The 17,039-nt window shown below is 42.3% G+C and overlaps 1 protein-coding gene across 4 annotated transcripts in view; it reads right to left on the bottom strand.

Annotated features, from left to right (window-relative positions):
* Nucleotides 1-516: 516 nt before the first annotated feature.
* TAF4B (TATA-box binding protein associated factor 4b) overlaps nt 517-17,039 on the bottom strand; it is a 58,123-nt gene continuing 41,600 nt past the window's right edge. For all 4 annotated transcript variants that reach the window (XM_082234804.1, XM_082234803.1, XM_082234802.1 and 1 more), the window contains exons 14-15: nt 11,557-11,664; nt 517-2,132 (exon numbers count right to left, since the gene is read on the bottom strand). In XM_082234804.1, coding sequence (XP_082090930.1) covers nt 1,989-2,132; nt 11,557-11,664 — 252 coding nt within the window. In that variant the 3' untranslated portion in view covers nt 517-1,988. The remainder of the gene's footprint in view (nt 2,133-11,556; nt 11,665-17,039) is intronic.

The following is a 17,039-nucleotide window of genomic DNA, read 5'->3' as shown; positions in this document are numbered from 1 at the left end:
TGCTTTCAAGCCATTTTTCTGCAGCTCAGTTCCAATACCAAAGGTGAGCTAGGTAAAGAGATAATTGCATAAAGCCCTTACAGGCCTAGTTTGAGGGTACATGGTGCAGTTACCTTGCAGAAGCTAAGCAGGTCTGAGTCTGGTCAGGGCCTGGATGAGAGACTGCCTGGGGGAGAGGGAGTTCCTTGATGAGAGGCAGGATATAAATGTAATTAAATGGGATGGGGGAGAGGGAAGAAAGGCCGGTTTCACTTCTCACACATGCACTTGAGGAAAAAGACCCCAACTCCCACCTTACATGTGAACAGTGCAGACAAAAATGCTTAACACAAGCTATATGCAAATATTGAGCTATATTCTTGAAGTATTCTCTGCTATTGCGGACATTCTGCTTTGATGTGCTGACAGCTAGCTCTTCATGACAACAGTGCTGGATGCAATAATGCCATCTCTGGTGTTTGATGGAGTAAATACTCATTAACATTTTTAATAAAATAGTTATTTTAATGCAGTATTTAAAATAATTTTAAACATCTGTCAGTAAGACTGAATACACAACCAGGGAAATGCTGTACTTTACATAAATAGTAAAGCTATGCATTTTATTATATAATTATCTTTCTTCTTCTTTCTGCCTTATCCCACCAGTATCTTGCTGACATTTCACACACACAAATAATTCACTGTGTAGGTTTAACTAACTTAGTTCAGTTTTTCTAACAGAGAAACTAACTAGATTAGAGCCTCTCAACATTCTGCAGTAGTCCTGGTGTCTTAAGTTAGACGGTTTCCCCAATTTGTAAGGTGGCATACCCAAAAGCTTTGAAAGCCTTTAAAAATAAAGACTTTAATGGTAAAGACATTCAGCTGCTATCTCTTACCCATCCCAGTATACACCCAATGTTATACATTATGTGCACAGGGTAGTGCAGAATTTGTAGAAAAGTGCAAAAGGTGTCTTCATATGGCTCTCCACAACCAACTTCTTCTGGAGTGATTCACTGCAGGCAAACAAGCAGGCTCTCTTTAAAGTCCACCAGAACTATCACTTCAGCTCCTGGCAGAGTTTTGTGCTTTCCCACAAAATGCCACAGCAGAATTTTTCTATTAATCAGATTTCCGAATCGCATCCAAACTTCCAGTTTAAGATCAAATCCCTGATAATTATATGTCTGCTCTTCGATTCCCATAATGTAGGAAGCAGGAGATCAAATAGTTATATTCTATACTTTACATAAAGCAGTGCAAGAGCCTCCAAGATAGTTCCCTGCTTTAAAGTCTTGCACAGATGCAAAACCGAACGCATCCAAAGTCATTGTTATGCTGGAAATGGAATGGAAAGGGCAATCGGCCTGTGTTAAGTGTTCCACCGGATTTGCCTTTCAGATTTTGGCAACTACATTTCCAAAAGCTGCTCGCCCGAACTCTTACAGTTCCAGCTTGCTTCATCCGTCCAGTAGTACTGGCAGCACAAGCCATGCCACTGGGAAGTCCCCCTTTCTTTGGAGGCAATAGATTGCAGATCTCACTTTGGCACTTCTTTGGCTTGCTCCCAAGTGGTTTCTCTTCCAGCTAGCTATAGCGAACTCTAAAAACTAGGACAGCTAGCAAGGTTGAATCCTGTAGGCAACACACTAGCAAGCTGCTTGCTTGCTGGTTTGTGATTAAATACATTCGTCATACCACCCTTCCCCAACTGCAGCATTACAAGGCACAATATTCATGGGATAATATTGCAGATTGAAATACTGACGCAAGTGTCGCTTTTACTGAACTTTGCAGGCTCCTGAAGCCTTCTGTCTCCAGTGCATTCAGGCAGCATACATATTTCTAGTAACCACCCAGTAGACTGTTCTAGGTGGTTCCCTTCGTTTAAGAAAAAAGGAAAAGGAAACAGGTGATCACTGTAAACCAAGGTTTCAAGATAGTGCAAACAGGTGTTCTTTGGCAACAAATGCTGGCAAGCCAAAACGCAAACTGCCTAGCCGTTACTTCAGAAGAGCTCGGTACAAGGCTAGAGAGTGCTTCAGCTCTTTTTCTTGTTCCATACAGAATATCAAGTCCCTGAGGCAGATGCGTGTTATTCGTGGATGAAGATTTGGTTTCGCAAGGCCGGGTGATCTGTTTAAGCCCTAGAACAGGAGAAAGGAGAGAAAAGGTGAGTAGTCATTAAAAATAAATAAAACTCACTGTACAACGTGCAACCACAATAGGATCTTATACTGCATGAGCTTCACCCCTCATTATTTGCCCTAACTTTAGAGGTCTCCCATGCAAGCGATTGCTTGATGGGGCACAGCTGTCTTTGAAGGAAACACATGCAATTCAGTATGCTGAGACCCGTTTCTCAAAGAATTGTGTTCAGAGTCTTCAGGAAAAAATAGGATAAAGCTCTGAAATGGCCTTGTCCCGAATATCCGAAAGGAGACCTCAAAAAATTCCACCCCAGCCTTAAGATAATAATAATAATGATGATGATAAATTTTATTTGTATGCCGCCCTCCCCAGCTGAAGCCGGGCTCAGAGCAGCTAACAACAGTAAAACGATAAAACATTCTAAAATCATTTCATTATAAAATTAATTCCAAACAAATTAATGGCAATCATTGGGTTAGAAGGTCTGTGAGGATTGCCAAAGGAGGGAGTCAGGCTGTGCCCTGGCCAAAGGCCTGGTGGAACAGCTCTGTCTTGCAGGCCCTGCGGAAAGATGTCAAGTTCCGCAGGGCCCTGGTCTCTCGTGACAAAGCGTTCCCCCAGATCGGAGCTACAGCCGAAAAAGACCTGGCTCTGGTTGAGCCCAGCCTAACCTCTCTGTGGCCTGGGACCTTCAAGATGTTTTCGTTTGAAGACCGTAAGTTCCTCTATTGGATCTATTGGAGAGGTCCCATTATCAATACCCAGATGTTTAAGGCGTGACAGCCCATGTGCTGCTCCTCCATTGGTAGCATATGGAACTTTCCTAGGGGTCATGGGGTAGCCAGAGCCTCTTTCATTTTTAGGAGAACAGCAAACACCTTCTTAGGCTTCATGTCAAGCTATCTCACACTGCTTTTAAAACTGACCATATAACCTTAGTATATGGTTTCATTATTGCTTGTCTGGGACAACCCTGTCAGATGGGCAGCATATAAAATGTTATTATTAACATTAGCCGCTTTAAGTGGGACAGAAATATTTTTTTATTTAATCCAAACCACCTTAAGGATATAGAACAAAAGAATTTTAGACTTGTTTAGAAAGTAGGGAAACAATACAAGCCAACACATTTAAACACTTGGCAATTGCCATGAAGTATACCCATAGGAAGTGCTACGGCTACTACTTTGACATCAGCAAACAGACTTAAGTTGATACCTGCTTTCTCTCCCAAAAGAAAGACTATTTCTCCCACTAACATGATAAAAGACAACACCAGCTGAAAACTGAAATAAGAATGCCATCGTTTTGAAGCTTTCCATTTGTTCAGTAGCTTGGAACAAAATAGGCATGGGAGAAATATCGTAGCCATGTACAGGGAGAGAGAGAGGTCCCTCTTGTCTTGGTAAGACACAAAAGGGTCACAGTTCAAAGTAAGACAACCCCTTATGGGGAGGGGAAGCGGGGGGGGCTAGCTTTGTAGCACAGCTGCCACTACAGGGTTGAAGAGGAGGTCACTCCAACAGGATGCAGCAGAAAGCTCAAGGCATTATTACAAATGAAACAAGCCTCAGGGGATTCCTCAGCAATCCAATAGCCATGTCCTTCAGAAGTCAAATAACTTTAGGGAGGGGAAAGTATTTACTTTCTAAACAGAGACCAGTTTAGAGGGCTTAAAACTGAGCATTCACACACAAACCTGTTCATTCTCATGTAGCCCTTTGAAAAACAAAGTGTAAAGGACAAAAACCTCAAAATTCCCCATGAGCAATCTCCATATCTGGATCCATCTCTCCACCCTTGAGAACAGTCATAGCTTGAGCCCATGTAAGGTTTACTCAAGATGTTCGAGATCAGTGGGGCTTCCTTGTGGGTTAGTGTGCAATGCAAGGATGGGGAATCTTTTCAACCTGAGGGCAAGCATGAGGGGGTTGTTTTCGATTTTCTTAAACCAGTACAACGTATGTGGATTATGGGTTTTGCCATATTCACAAAAGAGCACACATATTTATGTATGCTTATAATCATATGCAAATCTACATCCTCCCTTGCGTGGGGTGAAGGTGACAAACATAAATTAGAAGCCAAGTGCAAGCAAGCAATGTTTCTGACAAAACAGTAATAATTGCATTTCCAGACTAGAAAGGACTTCACCTGTTCAATTTCTGCCTGCCACACAGCGGTTCAAAGCACAAGAGACCTGCTCTCCCCCAATGCCAACCCTAAACCATGCAAACAATTCTCTTGATTTTCTCTGTAGATTAAGATAATGGAGAAAGACTGCCTGCCCTAGTTCTTCGCAGTTACTCAATACACGGCATAATTTCTGAAGCATATGTTACACCATTTGCTCCGAAACCTCTTCCACTGCTTCCATGTTTGAAGGTGCTGGCTGCAATTACTTAGGGATTAAAATAAGTCACTCTGTTGTAAATCTGAGGAGAGTGTCTGAACATGTACATACATGCCGTAAACCAGTCCCAGCATAATTTAACTTGACTCTCCCTGTCATCTCAAGTTTTTACTGACCATATAACCCTTGGTTATTATATCTGTCCTGCTTTTTGTGTTGCCTTCATTTTAACCTCTCTTTCACAGGCCCAATAAGTAGACTACTCATACCACTGGAGACAAGGTTGCCCAGTAATTTACATATCTTCCCCATGTATTCTCTTCTGTTCAAAGTACAGTGGTACCTCGAGATAAGAACTTAATTAGTTCCGGAGGTCCGTTCTTAACCTGAAACTGTTCTTAACCTGAAGCACCACTTTAGCTAATGGGGCCTCCTGCTGTGGCCGCACCACTGCTGCACGATTTCTGTTCTCATCCTGAAGCAAAGTTCTTAACCAGAGATAATATTTCTGGGTTAGTGGTGTCTGTAACCTGAAACTTATGTAACCTGAAACTTATGTAACCCGAGGTACCACTGTACTGAATTTGTAGCATTCACGTGTTGTCTCACAAAGCACAAATATAAGCAGCGTCTTTTTTGTGATGAAACAGAGTACCATCGCCTCTTTTTTTACTGGCCATGAGTGTCGGTTAAGGTTAAGTGAAGTTTTCCTCCAACATCTATTTAACCAAGCAACACTTGAGTCTTAGGGAACTTTCCCAAGGCAACAGATTTGAGCTTCTCCCACACTGGGTGTGGAGTTGTTTAAACTTTGTCAGGATGAGCCGGTCATTTTTATGATTATTTTGTATTGTCTTTCTTTTATATTATGTTTTATTGTACTTCTAAATGTTGATGCATACACCCCCAATATTTTATATGAGTGGCAGTCTAGAAATATTTTTATGAAATAGATAAATATGATAACTTAATCAAATGCACACAATAGCCCATATAGCTTTTAGCTTACATGTAGAATTTGGAAACAGATGTTCAAACTGAACTCTAAATGGAAGATTGGCATAAAATCTGGGAGACTTATCCAAGCCTTTCATTATGTGCCAAAATAAAAGAACTGTCATGCAAAATCCTATCTAGGGCTCCCCCCCCCCCAATAATATACAAAACCAGATTGGTCTCTGGTTTAAGCTGGTATGCGTGTTATGTTTTTTAGATGCTTTAATTGCTTTAAAATGTTTTTAGATTGTTTAAAGTATGTTTTCATTTCACTTTAAATTGTATTGTTTAACATTTTGATGTTTGTTGCTCTGGCCTCCTTTGGGCGGCAGGGTAGGATACAAATTTAATAAATAAAAGTGTACTTTTCCACATTGTGAGAATGTGAAGCTGTAGCAAGGTTTTCGTTTTTCCTGCTGCTGTATATGAAAGCTGATGAGTCGTATCACAGACACCATCCTCCCTTGAATCCAGCCTACAATTTGCTGCATTCTTTTAATAGTTAGCATGACAAATACAAAGTTAACTGACGTTAGTAATAATGTTACATGGTTGATGGACTAAGCTAATCATCACTGGTCCAAGAAATACTCAAGGGGCAGAAATGAAGGGGAAATCTGGGGGCGTCCTATGGGGCGAATGCAGGCTTTCGCTGAAGCTTGGTGAGCGAGAGGGGTCTGTGCGCACCGACCCCTCTTGCTCTCCAGGCTTCAGGAAGACATCCGCAGCCTAGGCAGCCCTGCAGGAGGTTCCGCAGGGCTGTCTAGGCTGTGGATAGCAGCCTGCTTCCCGGAGCACTGGGCGCGCTGAAAGCAGAGCGCCCGGCGCTACGGGAACGCATCCGCAGCCTAGGCAACCCTGCGGGAGATCCCACAGGGCTGTCTAGGCTGCGGATAGCAGCCTGCCGCCCGGCACGAGGGGCGCCCTGAAGCAGAGCGCCCCTCGCGCCGGGCAGACATCCGCAGGGTGGGGAGCCCTGCAGGAGTTCCCCGCAGAGCTCCCCACGGTTTGGATAGCAGCCTGCCACCCGGTGCACGAGGCGCAGAGCGCCCCACGCGCTGGGCAGACATCGGCCAGCCCCAAAAGCTTGGGGGACAGCAGGAAGGCGCAGCGCCGCCATCCTGCTGTTCCTCAACCTGTTTCGGTTTCCCCGACCTGGTTTTGGGGGGGGAAATAAAGGGAATTTTTTTTCCCTTTATTTCCCCCAAAAAAACTAGGTGTGTCCTATGGGACGGAGCGTCCTATGGGATGAAAAATATGGTATATAATGTTTTCTTATGCATGTACAATACGTACATGTAATGAAGTCACGCCAGGTAAGAGATCCACCTTTGTTTCTCATTTACCGTTGGCAGATAAGCTTGAGTTAGCCAAACAGTGGAATTTCTTTCACTCTCCCCATCAAGTCAATTGAAGAATATTCTCATGAGAAATCTATGCAGCAAGCTTTGGCCAAATGAAACAATACAAAAAAAGCTCAACAGCTTTTGTGTCTGGATTTTTAACTTTTTGAAATATGACAACCTTATGCTGTGCTGCATTTTGTTTTTTGAAAAAGTTTTAAACCTACACTGGCTTTTTAAAAATATAAAATAAAACCAGTAGAAATCACATGTAAGACAACTCCCTTTAAGGTTTTTATTAGCCAATGCATGGTTAGGAATTCACAATGAAACCAGCCCGCAGCACCACTGTGAGATGCTCCATCAATGTGCCATATTGAACACTTTGAAAGAACTTCAGTTGACCTTCTATTTCTTACTGGGATGAAAAAGTCTCCAAGACAGCTCTCTGACAGTAAAATAAGTAAATTAAAATACTATACAGCACTTTTGATTTTTAAAAAGGAGAATGAGAACTCTTGGGACACCTCATGGCATGACAGACATGTTTTCACTTGAACAATTTAGGAATAAATGTGTATGTTTATGATCCAATTATCTTCACTCATGCTGGAACTTCACTAAACTGTCAAAGATCTGCAAGAGACTAGGTATTAATATTCTGTTGTGTAGCTTTCCTCCCCCAACTTACATTGTGACATTTCTACAAGTCCTTTCAAATGTAACCAACAGAGTGTTTTACATATTGAGACAAATTACTGGAAATGTAGTGTCAGTTTACTCATGATTATGCCCAAGATTCATGCTTACATGTCACTATCTGTGGCTGCATCAGATCCTTAATCTGTACCTGGAGGTAACAAATACTGTACAAAATGTGTCATGTTAACTTAATAGATGATTATTAAACTGAAATATTCTGGCTCTTTGCCACATCATTTTAGGCAATATATCATCAACTAAATTATAAAACTCTTGACCCTTCACATGTCATCAACGTTTGTGTTATCAATATGTTTAGCCCAGAGCTACAATACAATTAGTCATTTAAATTGCAGATATCTTTCACACAAGAAAATAATTAAGTTCATCTCTGTACAGGAATGGCATTCTATGGGCCTGTGAGCTGCACTGCTTAAACCTATAAATGGCAGCCTAGAATATTTTAGCCAATTTACAGGCAAACATCTGACGTCGTGAGTGTGGCCCAAACTGACAACCTTCTACGAAATTCAGAGATAAAACTGAAACTCCACCATCCACTGACAGATGTGACATACAACACATTTGTTGCTTCCTAGTCTCTTCCAATGAGACCACCGTGTCTCAGTTACAGAGAGTCCCAAGATGCACAAAGCACTTACAATTGAGGGGGCTCAGTCAGAATGCAAGTCAAGGCAGCTGACAAGCTTCTGAACCAGGAGTAAGGAATCTGCAATCCTCCAGCAGCTGTTGGACTACGATTCCTATCAGCCCAGCCAGCATGCCCTACGGTCAAGGATGATGGAGCAGCAGTAGGTTCCTGCCCTAGAATATACATTTGTCTGCACAATTAGCTGAAAGTCAGTCAATTTGTGCATTATTCCACAACCACGAGAGTCAGCACTCAAGGGGGCTCGAACTGTTACGAAGACACAAGTTTCTTTCTAGCTACCCTGTGCCTGTGTTAAGGAGTACAGAACATTAGCTCCACAATCATGGCAACAACCTGGTTGTCCCCATAGTTTTTGCCAAGGCACCAGTAGTGTCAGGTATGGTGCACACACTGGTACCGAAGAGATAGCTATCAACCCTATTTCACATAGATATGAACAACTAGGCACAGTGCTGCAAATGTAATTTTTGAAGAATCAAATCGAAAGGTAAATCTTGCATCAAACCTCTAATCTTCAGGAGAAGAGTGTCCAGGCTTATGCAGTCAATATGGCAGCATCAAGACAGAACAGGGTACTCATAGGAACCCTGGGATTGGAACGTCACCACCAACTAATGTTCTATATGTGGCAATGAATGGCAAGACTTCCTTGGACAGAGTTTAATTGCTTTCACAGGAAAGTGCCAAAGAGAAGTCTGGAAAAAGTGACCTGGCCCTCAGGTAATAATGGCAGCCTTCCCAGGAGATGTCCACCCAAAACACTTGGCACGTTGGGAAGGGCATGAGCCACATAAACTAGTTCACTCCCCCCCCCCAAAAAAAAGATGCTTTAGCTATCCATATAACTGTATATATATGAATTAAATGCATGCTTCTGGTGCATTACCACTAGTTTTATTTAATACTTCTAGAAAGATAAATAACTGGAAACGGTCAGATGTGTGTCAAACTGCTTAAGCTCTTTGACATTTAACAGCTTTAGAAAATAAGTATCTTTGCACTCGATGGATATAGTTCTACATATTTAAATTAGACATGTTTTCTCAAAATATGCTTTTGGTGATTCCTAGTGTGTACAGGCCCCCAAGCCATATTCTTCCATTTCAAGGCCATCCTTTCATCTCTGAACAGAACACTGTTTACTCATCAGGATGTTTTGCTTTCCTTGTTATGCGTATACTGCAAGCATTCTGCTTCTATAAAAAAAAAGATTTCTCAGAGATTATTTGATTTAAAAACGACTTTATAGTCATAACTCTTCAGATCCATTTACAATACACCTCACCATTTCTAAACCCCAGCAAAGAACCAGAGCACTTCAACACTGGTTGGAAAAAACTGCTTAGCGGCTGGACCCTTTAGCACTCTAATATCCGACAAACAAAAAAGGAATTTGCACAGGAAGTCCCAGCATCTATGTAAAAGATTAAGGCTCCCAGTGATTTGTGTACTGTAAATAATGTTACAACACATGCCACTCTTCCTCTCATGGTTAGAAATCTAAGCCTCTGCAGCATGGGCTGGCAAATATTGGTGGCAATATTCTCCCACTCCCATATCTAGTGATATTAAAGTTATGGCCTGTCTCAAATTACTTGGCAAAATTATATTCAAGAAAGCAGGCCCCATCACTCTCAAATATTCACCTTGGGTCATGTTACTTTTTTTGTAGGTAAATACCAAAATATATTCTTCATGCACCTAAAACTGTTAAGTCTTAATGCAACATTGTGAGCTGCAGTTGGTTGTCTCTCCCTGTTGAAAGTCCACTCTGGCCAACCTGGATTAATTTCTGTAGTGCAGGGATAGGGGTCCTGCATGCCTCCAGATGTTGTTGGACTCCAGCTCCCATAGGTCCTTTCCAGTGTGACCAAAGGCCAGGATGGTGGGAGTTGGAGTCCATCAACATCTACAGGTCCCCCACCTCTGCTATGTTTGGAGCATCACTCATAGGTGCTTAGAAACCAAATGTGACTTGCTACATATTTTATAGACACCCTTATAAAGATGCAAAGTGTAGGCATAGCATGCCTTAATGAGTGCTTCCCTTTATGTTGCACAAAATGTTGGATGCTATTGTTCTGATGTATAACTCTATTGCCACTGGCATTTTCATCTAGTGTTATGTAGGGTTACAGCACAAGTGTTTAATAAGGTAGGAACAGCATCAGTGACAGCAAGAATATGTCTAAGGGGCAGCCATTATATTATCCTCTAGAATTATAGAAAAGTAAAAGCTAAGAATAATTACTACCTTGCTCTGCTGTAGCCTTCACCTACTTAATAGTAAACACCATGATTTACCTAATGAAAGCCGAATGGTTAAGGGAGGGACCTGGGAAAGTTGTTATACCAAGCTCATGATTTTAAATCTTTTAGCAGTAATTAAGGTAGATAAAAGCTCATTCTACAGGCTGCAAGAAGATAGCCACTAATTTATTAAAATTTCAAGGCACACACCCAAGCTCAAAGGCAAGATAATATCCCTGTTGGTGGACTGATTCACTTTTGTTGGCTAGTCAAAATTTTATTCCACCATACTTGCCCTGAGAAGCAAAGTATCATACCAGAGCTCACTTGTCCCCTGAACATCCTTAAAATTCTGGGCAACATTGTTAGGGAACAGCCATTGGTTTTGAACATCCCGCGTGGGTGTCCTCCATTCGCAGTCCAACCTCATCGGGAGTACGCCATGTTAGCAAAGGCAAATAGGTATTTCAATTTAACTTTCTTTGAAATAGCTGGCTAGTTTTATAATGGGGGGGAATGTATTCAGATGATCATTCTTGCTTTTTTTAAATATCCATTTTATATCAAGACTTAACAGCAACCAAAATAGTTAGGCAGAAGAAGAGTTCTCAACTGACGGAAACCCAGGAACTTTCCATTCACCATCATGCAGAAGCAGGTGGGATAACAAGAGCAAATGGATTTTCTTTCATTATTCGGGAACTTAGAGAGAGAGAGAGAGAGAGAGAGAGAGAGAGAGAGAGAGATGAGATTCAGGATGAGAGTTCTGAAATGCTGAGAGACATCCAAGATAGGTGGGAAAAGACTTGAGGCTTGCCTTAGCTATCATCCAAATGATGCCCATGACATTTGCACAACCACAGCCAACGGAAAAGACACTAGCCACCCTTGTCCTCATGCTACGTTTTACTACAGGAGTAGTAAAAGACCATTCCTTTTCAGAACACAACTCATAATCATGCAGAACTTCTCTGGATGCCAAGAGGCTGCTTCATTGCCGATAAAACTGATAAATATCAAGTCGCATGAAATTCCAACAATATACAAAACAGAAACACAGTTCAGCTGGAAGCTATTAAACCAAGAAGGGTTACTGCATGTACCTCCAGTCCGGATGAATCCAGTGGCCTCTTTTTTCTTGGCCCAATGGCTGCCAGAGCTGCATGGTTAGCCTCCATTTGCTGCATTTGTGCAAGTTCTAATTGCTGCAACTAATTTAGGAAGAAAAGAGGAAGTTATGAGTAGGTTGGTCTGCAGTACCCTGAAAGTCACCGCTCAACTTGAGTCAGTTAGTCTTAGCCTTGGCCAGTCTTCTACAATTAGAAATTCATGAACCGAGCGTGTTTTTGTTTGCTTGTTCTCCCATTTGTATAGCAATTAAAAGGTTCAACAAGAAGCATATTTAGGGACATCATTCTATAGGTCAGTATACATTTGTTTTGAAAAAAACCCATACTTCATTGGGACATTTGCCATTTAAGAAAGTATGTAATAATCTCTTTAAAATTAACCATCCCATTCTCCATTTCCTTTATTAAAAATACAATTTATTCTGAAAGAATCTATAATACTATTTTAGCTTATGTTTCCTCCGTCTTGCAGGAAGCAGTTTTGATTTATGAATATTTACCTAAACCTCATTCTGGCTGCTATTTGTAATAGGCTGAGATGGCTAGAGGTTGGTACTCTGTAGCCACCGCATACATCTCTTAGCACCAGGTCACAAATACATACATGCAAGATACTTGAGAACTCTGCACTGTGACAAGATCCAAATATATGAATCACTTCTACTGAGAAGTATTGCACAGGAGGTATCAAGTTCCAACCTGTTAAATCTGCCATGGCCAATTCATAAAAATAAGTTTACTGCATGTTGCAGACAGTCAGTTGTGCTATGTGAACCAGCCCCCATATGCCTTTACACCCCAAACAACTGCCTTGAGGGATTAATTCAGCTATAGCAGCTTACAGCAGGAATAGCTACATGCACTCCCGATGTTGTTGCAACTGCCATCAGCCCTGGCCAACATGGCCAATTGCCAGCGAGTATGGGAGCTGGGAATCCAAAACATCTGGAGAACCACAGGATAGATATGTTACTTATCCCTTAACCAGATGAAGCAATGTCCCACCAAGTCTCAAGACTAGTACTCTATAGACTTCTCAACACTACTATATATTTGCTCAGAAGGGACAAGTCTTGAGATCAGAAGCCAGCCAGAAAGCATTTCAAGCCCATTTTCCCTTCTTCGATTTTTCCATCTGCTACAAGTACAAAGATTTTTTAAAAAAACCTGTGTAAAGATCAAATTGCTATGAAAACGTTGCAGAAATTGTAAAATGGTCTTTGTTGCTGCTGGCCTTTTTAATAATAATATATAGGTTTTTTAAAAGTCTGGTCTTGAAGCAGTCAGGAGTTTCTAGGTGACACAATAACCATTTTAGTTAATCTGACCTGAAGCACAAATAAAGTGGAGGCACATTTTTTTTAAGCCCTTCCCAATGGTGAAATGGCATTTGCAGCATAGCTGTAATCACATGAAGCAATTTTTAAGAAGGGGAAACTGCTCTGTTCTCCTGTTCAGTTTTAAGAAAAGATTTCCTTACCATCTCACAGAAATTGGATTTTTCCACTTTCATAAAACTTGCAGACACACACACACCACCACCACATTTCAGTACAAGTAGGAATAGCAAGTATTTTAGTTTAGGAAGAAGTACATTGACTTGTTGCTTTTGACGGTGCATGCTTAAACTCTCCAGATGCTAGACAGTCGATGGTCACTTGAACTATTGTTTTATTTTGCCCATGCACCAGGGCATTCTGAATACTTAATGTGCTTTAATAAACAGAAAACATTATTTACTTCACTATGGTACAGAGAAAGCATTATCCACCTGATAGGTACAGAAATAATATATTCCAGAGGGCAGTGAAGGCCCCAAACAGCCTTCAAGTGCCATTTTACATTCAGGGGAAGCTTGTTTGAAACCTTTTGCCCTCATAGGCTCAAAATTTAGCCAGCAGAATTCCTCTCCATGTTGCCCTTCCAACAGGAGATGCAAATGCAACTAAATTATCCAATGACTGTTGCACCTATTGCCACCTGTCATGCCATTTGATAGGTAAAACGAGTGACATTAGTTCAGGTCAGATGCAATGGGAAACTAATCTCTCATGGCATGAATGAGACATGGAAAGTTTCAGGCTTGTATGCGCTTCCCTCTTGTCTCATCTACTTGAACTTTCAATCCCGATTTTGAACTGTGCAGTTTTACATGGTGTGCAAATCTGACTTGGTGCATTCTCATGTGGGACAGCAAACAGCCCACAAAAAGAACAACTGCAGTTGAGAGTTTATAGAAACAAAGGCTACTATGTGGCTTTCATGGACTGATGGAAGGTTTTATTGTAACATGTATACCTACTTTATTCTCCAAACTGAGAACTGTGTTAAGTCTGGGTGTCACATTTTAAGGAGGCCTTGGGGGAAGTACCTGTAGTGTGTCCAATAGGCAACCAGGACAAAAGGCTTGGAAACCATGTCCATAATGAACTGTTCAAAGAACTGAGTATGTTTAGCTTGAAGAGAGTATAACGGAGAAACAGGATAGTGGCCTTCAAATATATCAGGCACGTCCAACCTAAAGTTGGTTGCAATCTACCAACAAGTATCAAAAACTGGCAGTGATCTACCACCCTCCAAAGTCATTTAAGTTAAATAAATAAATGGATCTTTATTTCACAAATATAGTAGCTATGTTTGGATATCATTACGACAGATCCAAATAGTTACTAGATGGACAAGTAACTAAACAAGTGAGAAAAGTCAAACTATATTTTTATATTAGTTTGCACAGATCTGAGGAGCCAGGTTCTCTCTCTCTCTCCCTCTCTCTCTCTCTCTCTGTGTGTGTGTGTTAACTCTTTCCCTTCTGAGTTGCTTCCTTCCTTGCTCCGTGATTCTCCTTCGCTGCTTCTCTCCCCGCCCCCATCAAAGGGAGCCTTCCCAAGCAGCTCCTCCTTGTGGCTCTGGCAGCCGCCCCCTTCCCCCATCAAGAAAGCCAGGCTAAACCCACCTCCCCTCTTCCAGCAGCATCACACAGACCTCCCCCCACCTCCCTCATGCCTCCCTCCATCTCCCCACATGCGCTGCTCAGAGAAAGGCCCTGCGATCGACCAGAAACAACCTCGCGGTCCACCGAGGTCTCGCAATTGACGTGTTGTACATGGCTGAAATATATGAAGACCTGTCACACAGAAGATTGAGCAGACTTGTTCTCTGGTGCTCCAGAAGAGCAGTGCTAGAAATAATAGGTGGAAATTGCAGGGAAGGTGATTTTGGCTAAGCGTTAGGAGAAACTTCCTAATAGCAACAGCTGCCCCACTAACAGTGGAACAAACTGTCTTGGGAGTTGGTGGGCTCTCCTTTGCTGGAGGTGCTTAAGGCAAAAGTGGGCAGGCATCCATCAGGGATGCTGTAGGTCCTGCTTTTAGGCAGGGGGTTGGACTAGATCTCCAAAGTCCCTTCTAGCTCAACCATTCTTAAAAAAAAACAAAACACCACACACAAAAAAACCAAACAAATACACAAGATGAAAAATGCAATAAAACCAAACACCATTTTACAGCCTATAGTATTCACGTATGGACTCTGCAATCTTCCTGCTCTCTTTTAGACCTTTGTTGTCAAAAAGTTCAACTTACTGTCTAGCACAGTGTTTCCCAAACTTGGGTCTCCAGCTGTTTTTGGACTACAGTTCCCATCATCCCTGACCACTGGGTCCTGCTAGGTAGGGGTGGTGGGAGTTGTAATCCAAAAACAGCTGGAGACCCAAGTTTGGGAAACACTGGCTTAGCAGCTTTTCCTGTTCCTGGTTTATTTTTAAAAAATGATGTATTCAGCCACCAGCTTCTCAAATTACTTCTTTGCTTGCTTCAGTTTATGCTCATTTATGAGAATTTCCCCCCTCATTTGGATAAGACTTTATTTTTTAAGGAACCCTTCTTCCCATTTATAGCTTCCTTGACCTTGGCATTTATGCCTGCTTGAATCCTCTTGGCAGTTGTTCATCACCATTCTAGTCTGTAGTACTACTGCAGTGATTTAAAAGAAACTTCAAAGCTGCCTGAAGAGGTCTGACCCACCTGACCCACCCCTTCAACTTCCTTTTAACTAATCCCCTTATTTGAGAAGTTTCATCTTTTGAAGGCAGATGCAAGTGCTGAAATTTCCAAGCAACTTTCCCCTTACATATTGTGGCCACTTTTCCCAAGTGGTCCAGCAACACTTAAACACTGTATCATGGGTAGGCAAACAAAGGCCTGGGGGCTGGATCCGGCCTAATCACCTTCTAAATCCAGCCTGCGGATGGTCTGGGAATCAGCGTGTTTTTACATGAGTAGAATGTGTGATTTTATTTAAAATGCATCTCTGGGTTATTTGTGGGGTATAGGAATTTGTTCTCTCATATATATATATGTGTGTGTGTGTGTGTGTGTGTGTGTATGTATATGTATATATGTATATATATATATATGGTAAAGGTACCCCTGCCCGTACGGGAGAGTCTTGCCAGACTCTAGGGTTGTGCGCTCATCTCACTCTATAGGCCGGGAGCCAGCGCTGTCCGCAGACACTTCCGGGTCACGTGGCCAGCGTGACAAGCTGCATCTGGCGAGCCAGCGCAGCACATGGAACGCCGTTTACCTTCCCGCTTGTAAGCGGTCCCTATTTATCTACTTGCACTTTGACGTGCTTTCGAACTGCTAGGTTGGCAGGCGCTGGGACCGAACGACGGGAGCGCACCCCGCCGTGGGGATTCGAACCGCCGGCCATGCGATCGGCAAGTCCTAGGCGCTGAGGTTTTACCCACAGCGCCACCCGCGTCCCATATATATATATATATATATATATATATATATATATATATATATGCTTTCGTAGATTTTCACGGGTACAGGAATGCAGGTTCTGGTGTCTTCGGGTGTCTTCCCGTGTAAGAGTCGGGGTGTCTGGGCGACGTTTCGACGAGGTCTCACTCGTCATCTTCAGGCTGGTGCTTTCGGCTTCTTGTTACTGGAACAGAGCAGAATCTGGTGTTTGAGTTTCTATAAATACTGTTGAGGGGTGTGGTGTATAGCCTCCAACGTTCTGGGCAGAGAGGAAGTTCCTAGATTAGTGTGCCTTTTCTTCTTTTGTTCCTTAATTACTTGAGGGATATCTTGAGTGATTTCATGAGTGATATTCTGAATACCACTGGGTGGGTCATTAAGTGTAGATTAGTTGCTAAAGCTTTCGTGTCTTGACCTCTTGAGCTTGTGAAGAGTTTTTCTGAGAAGATGGCTGTGCTGCATTTAGTTGTGCTCTGGCTTGGCTTCGTGTATAGGGGCGAGCTGTGATTTTGTGCCTTGTGCCAGCCAGATCTGTGTAGGGATTGCAGGGGGGTGCAGCATCCGGAGGTGCCACTATAGTTTGGCTACTGGATGGAGTCTGTAATATGTCTGTGGAGAGGGTCTGGGTTTGGGTCTGGTGTGGTTGATTGGTGACGGCGTTCTGTGTGCCTCTGGTTCTGGTGTCGG

Source organism: Podarcis vaucheri, assembly GCF_965113315.1.
Source record: "Podarcis vaucheri genome assembly, chromosome: 8".
NCBI lineage: Eukaryota > Metazoa > Chordata > Lepidosauria > Squamata > Lacertidae > Podarcis > Podarcis vaucheri.
The sequence above is the reverse complement of the archived record's forward strand: the minus strand, read 5'-3'. Positions and strand labels throughout refer to the sequence as shown.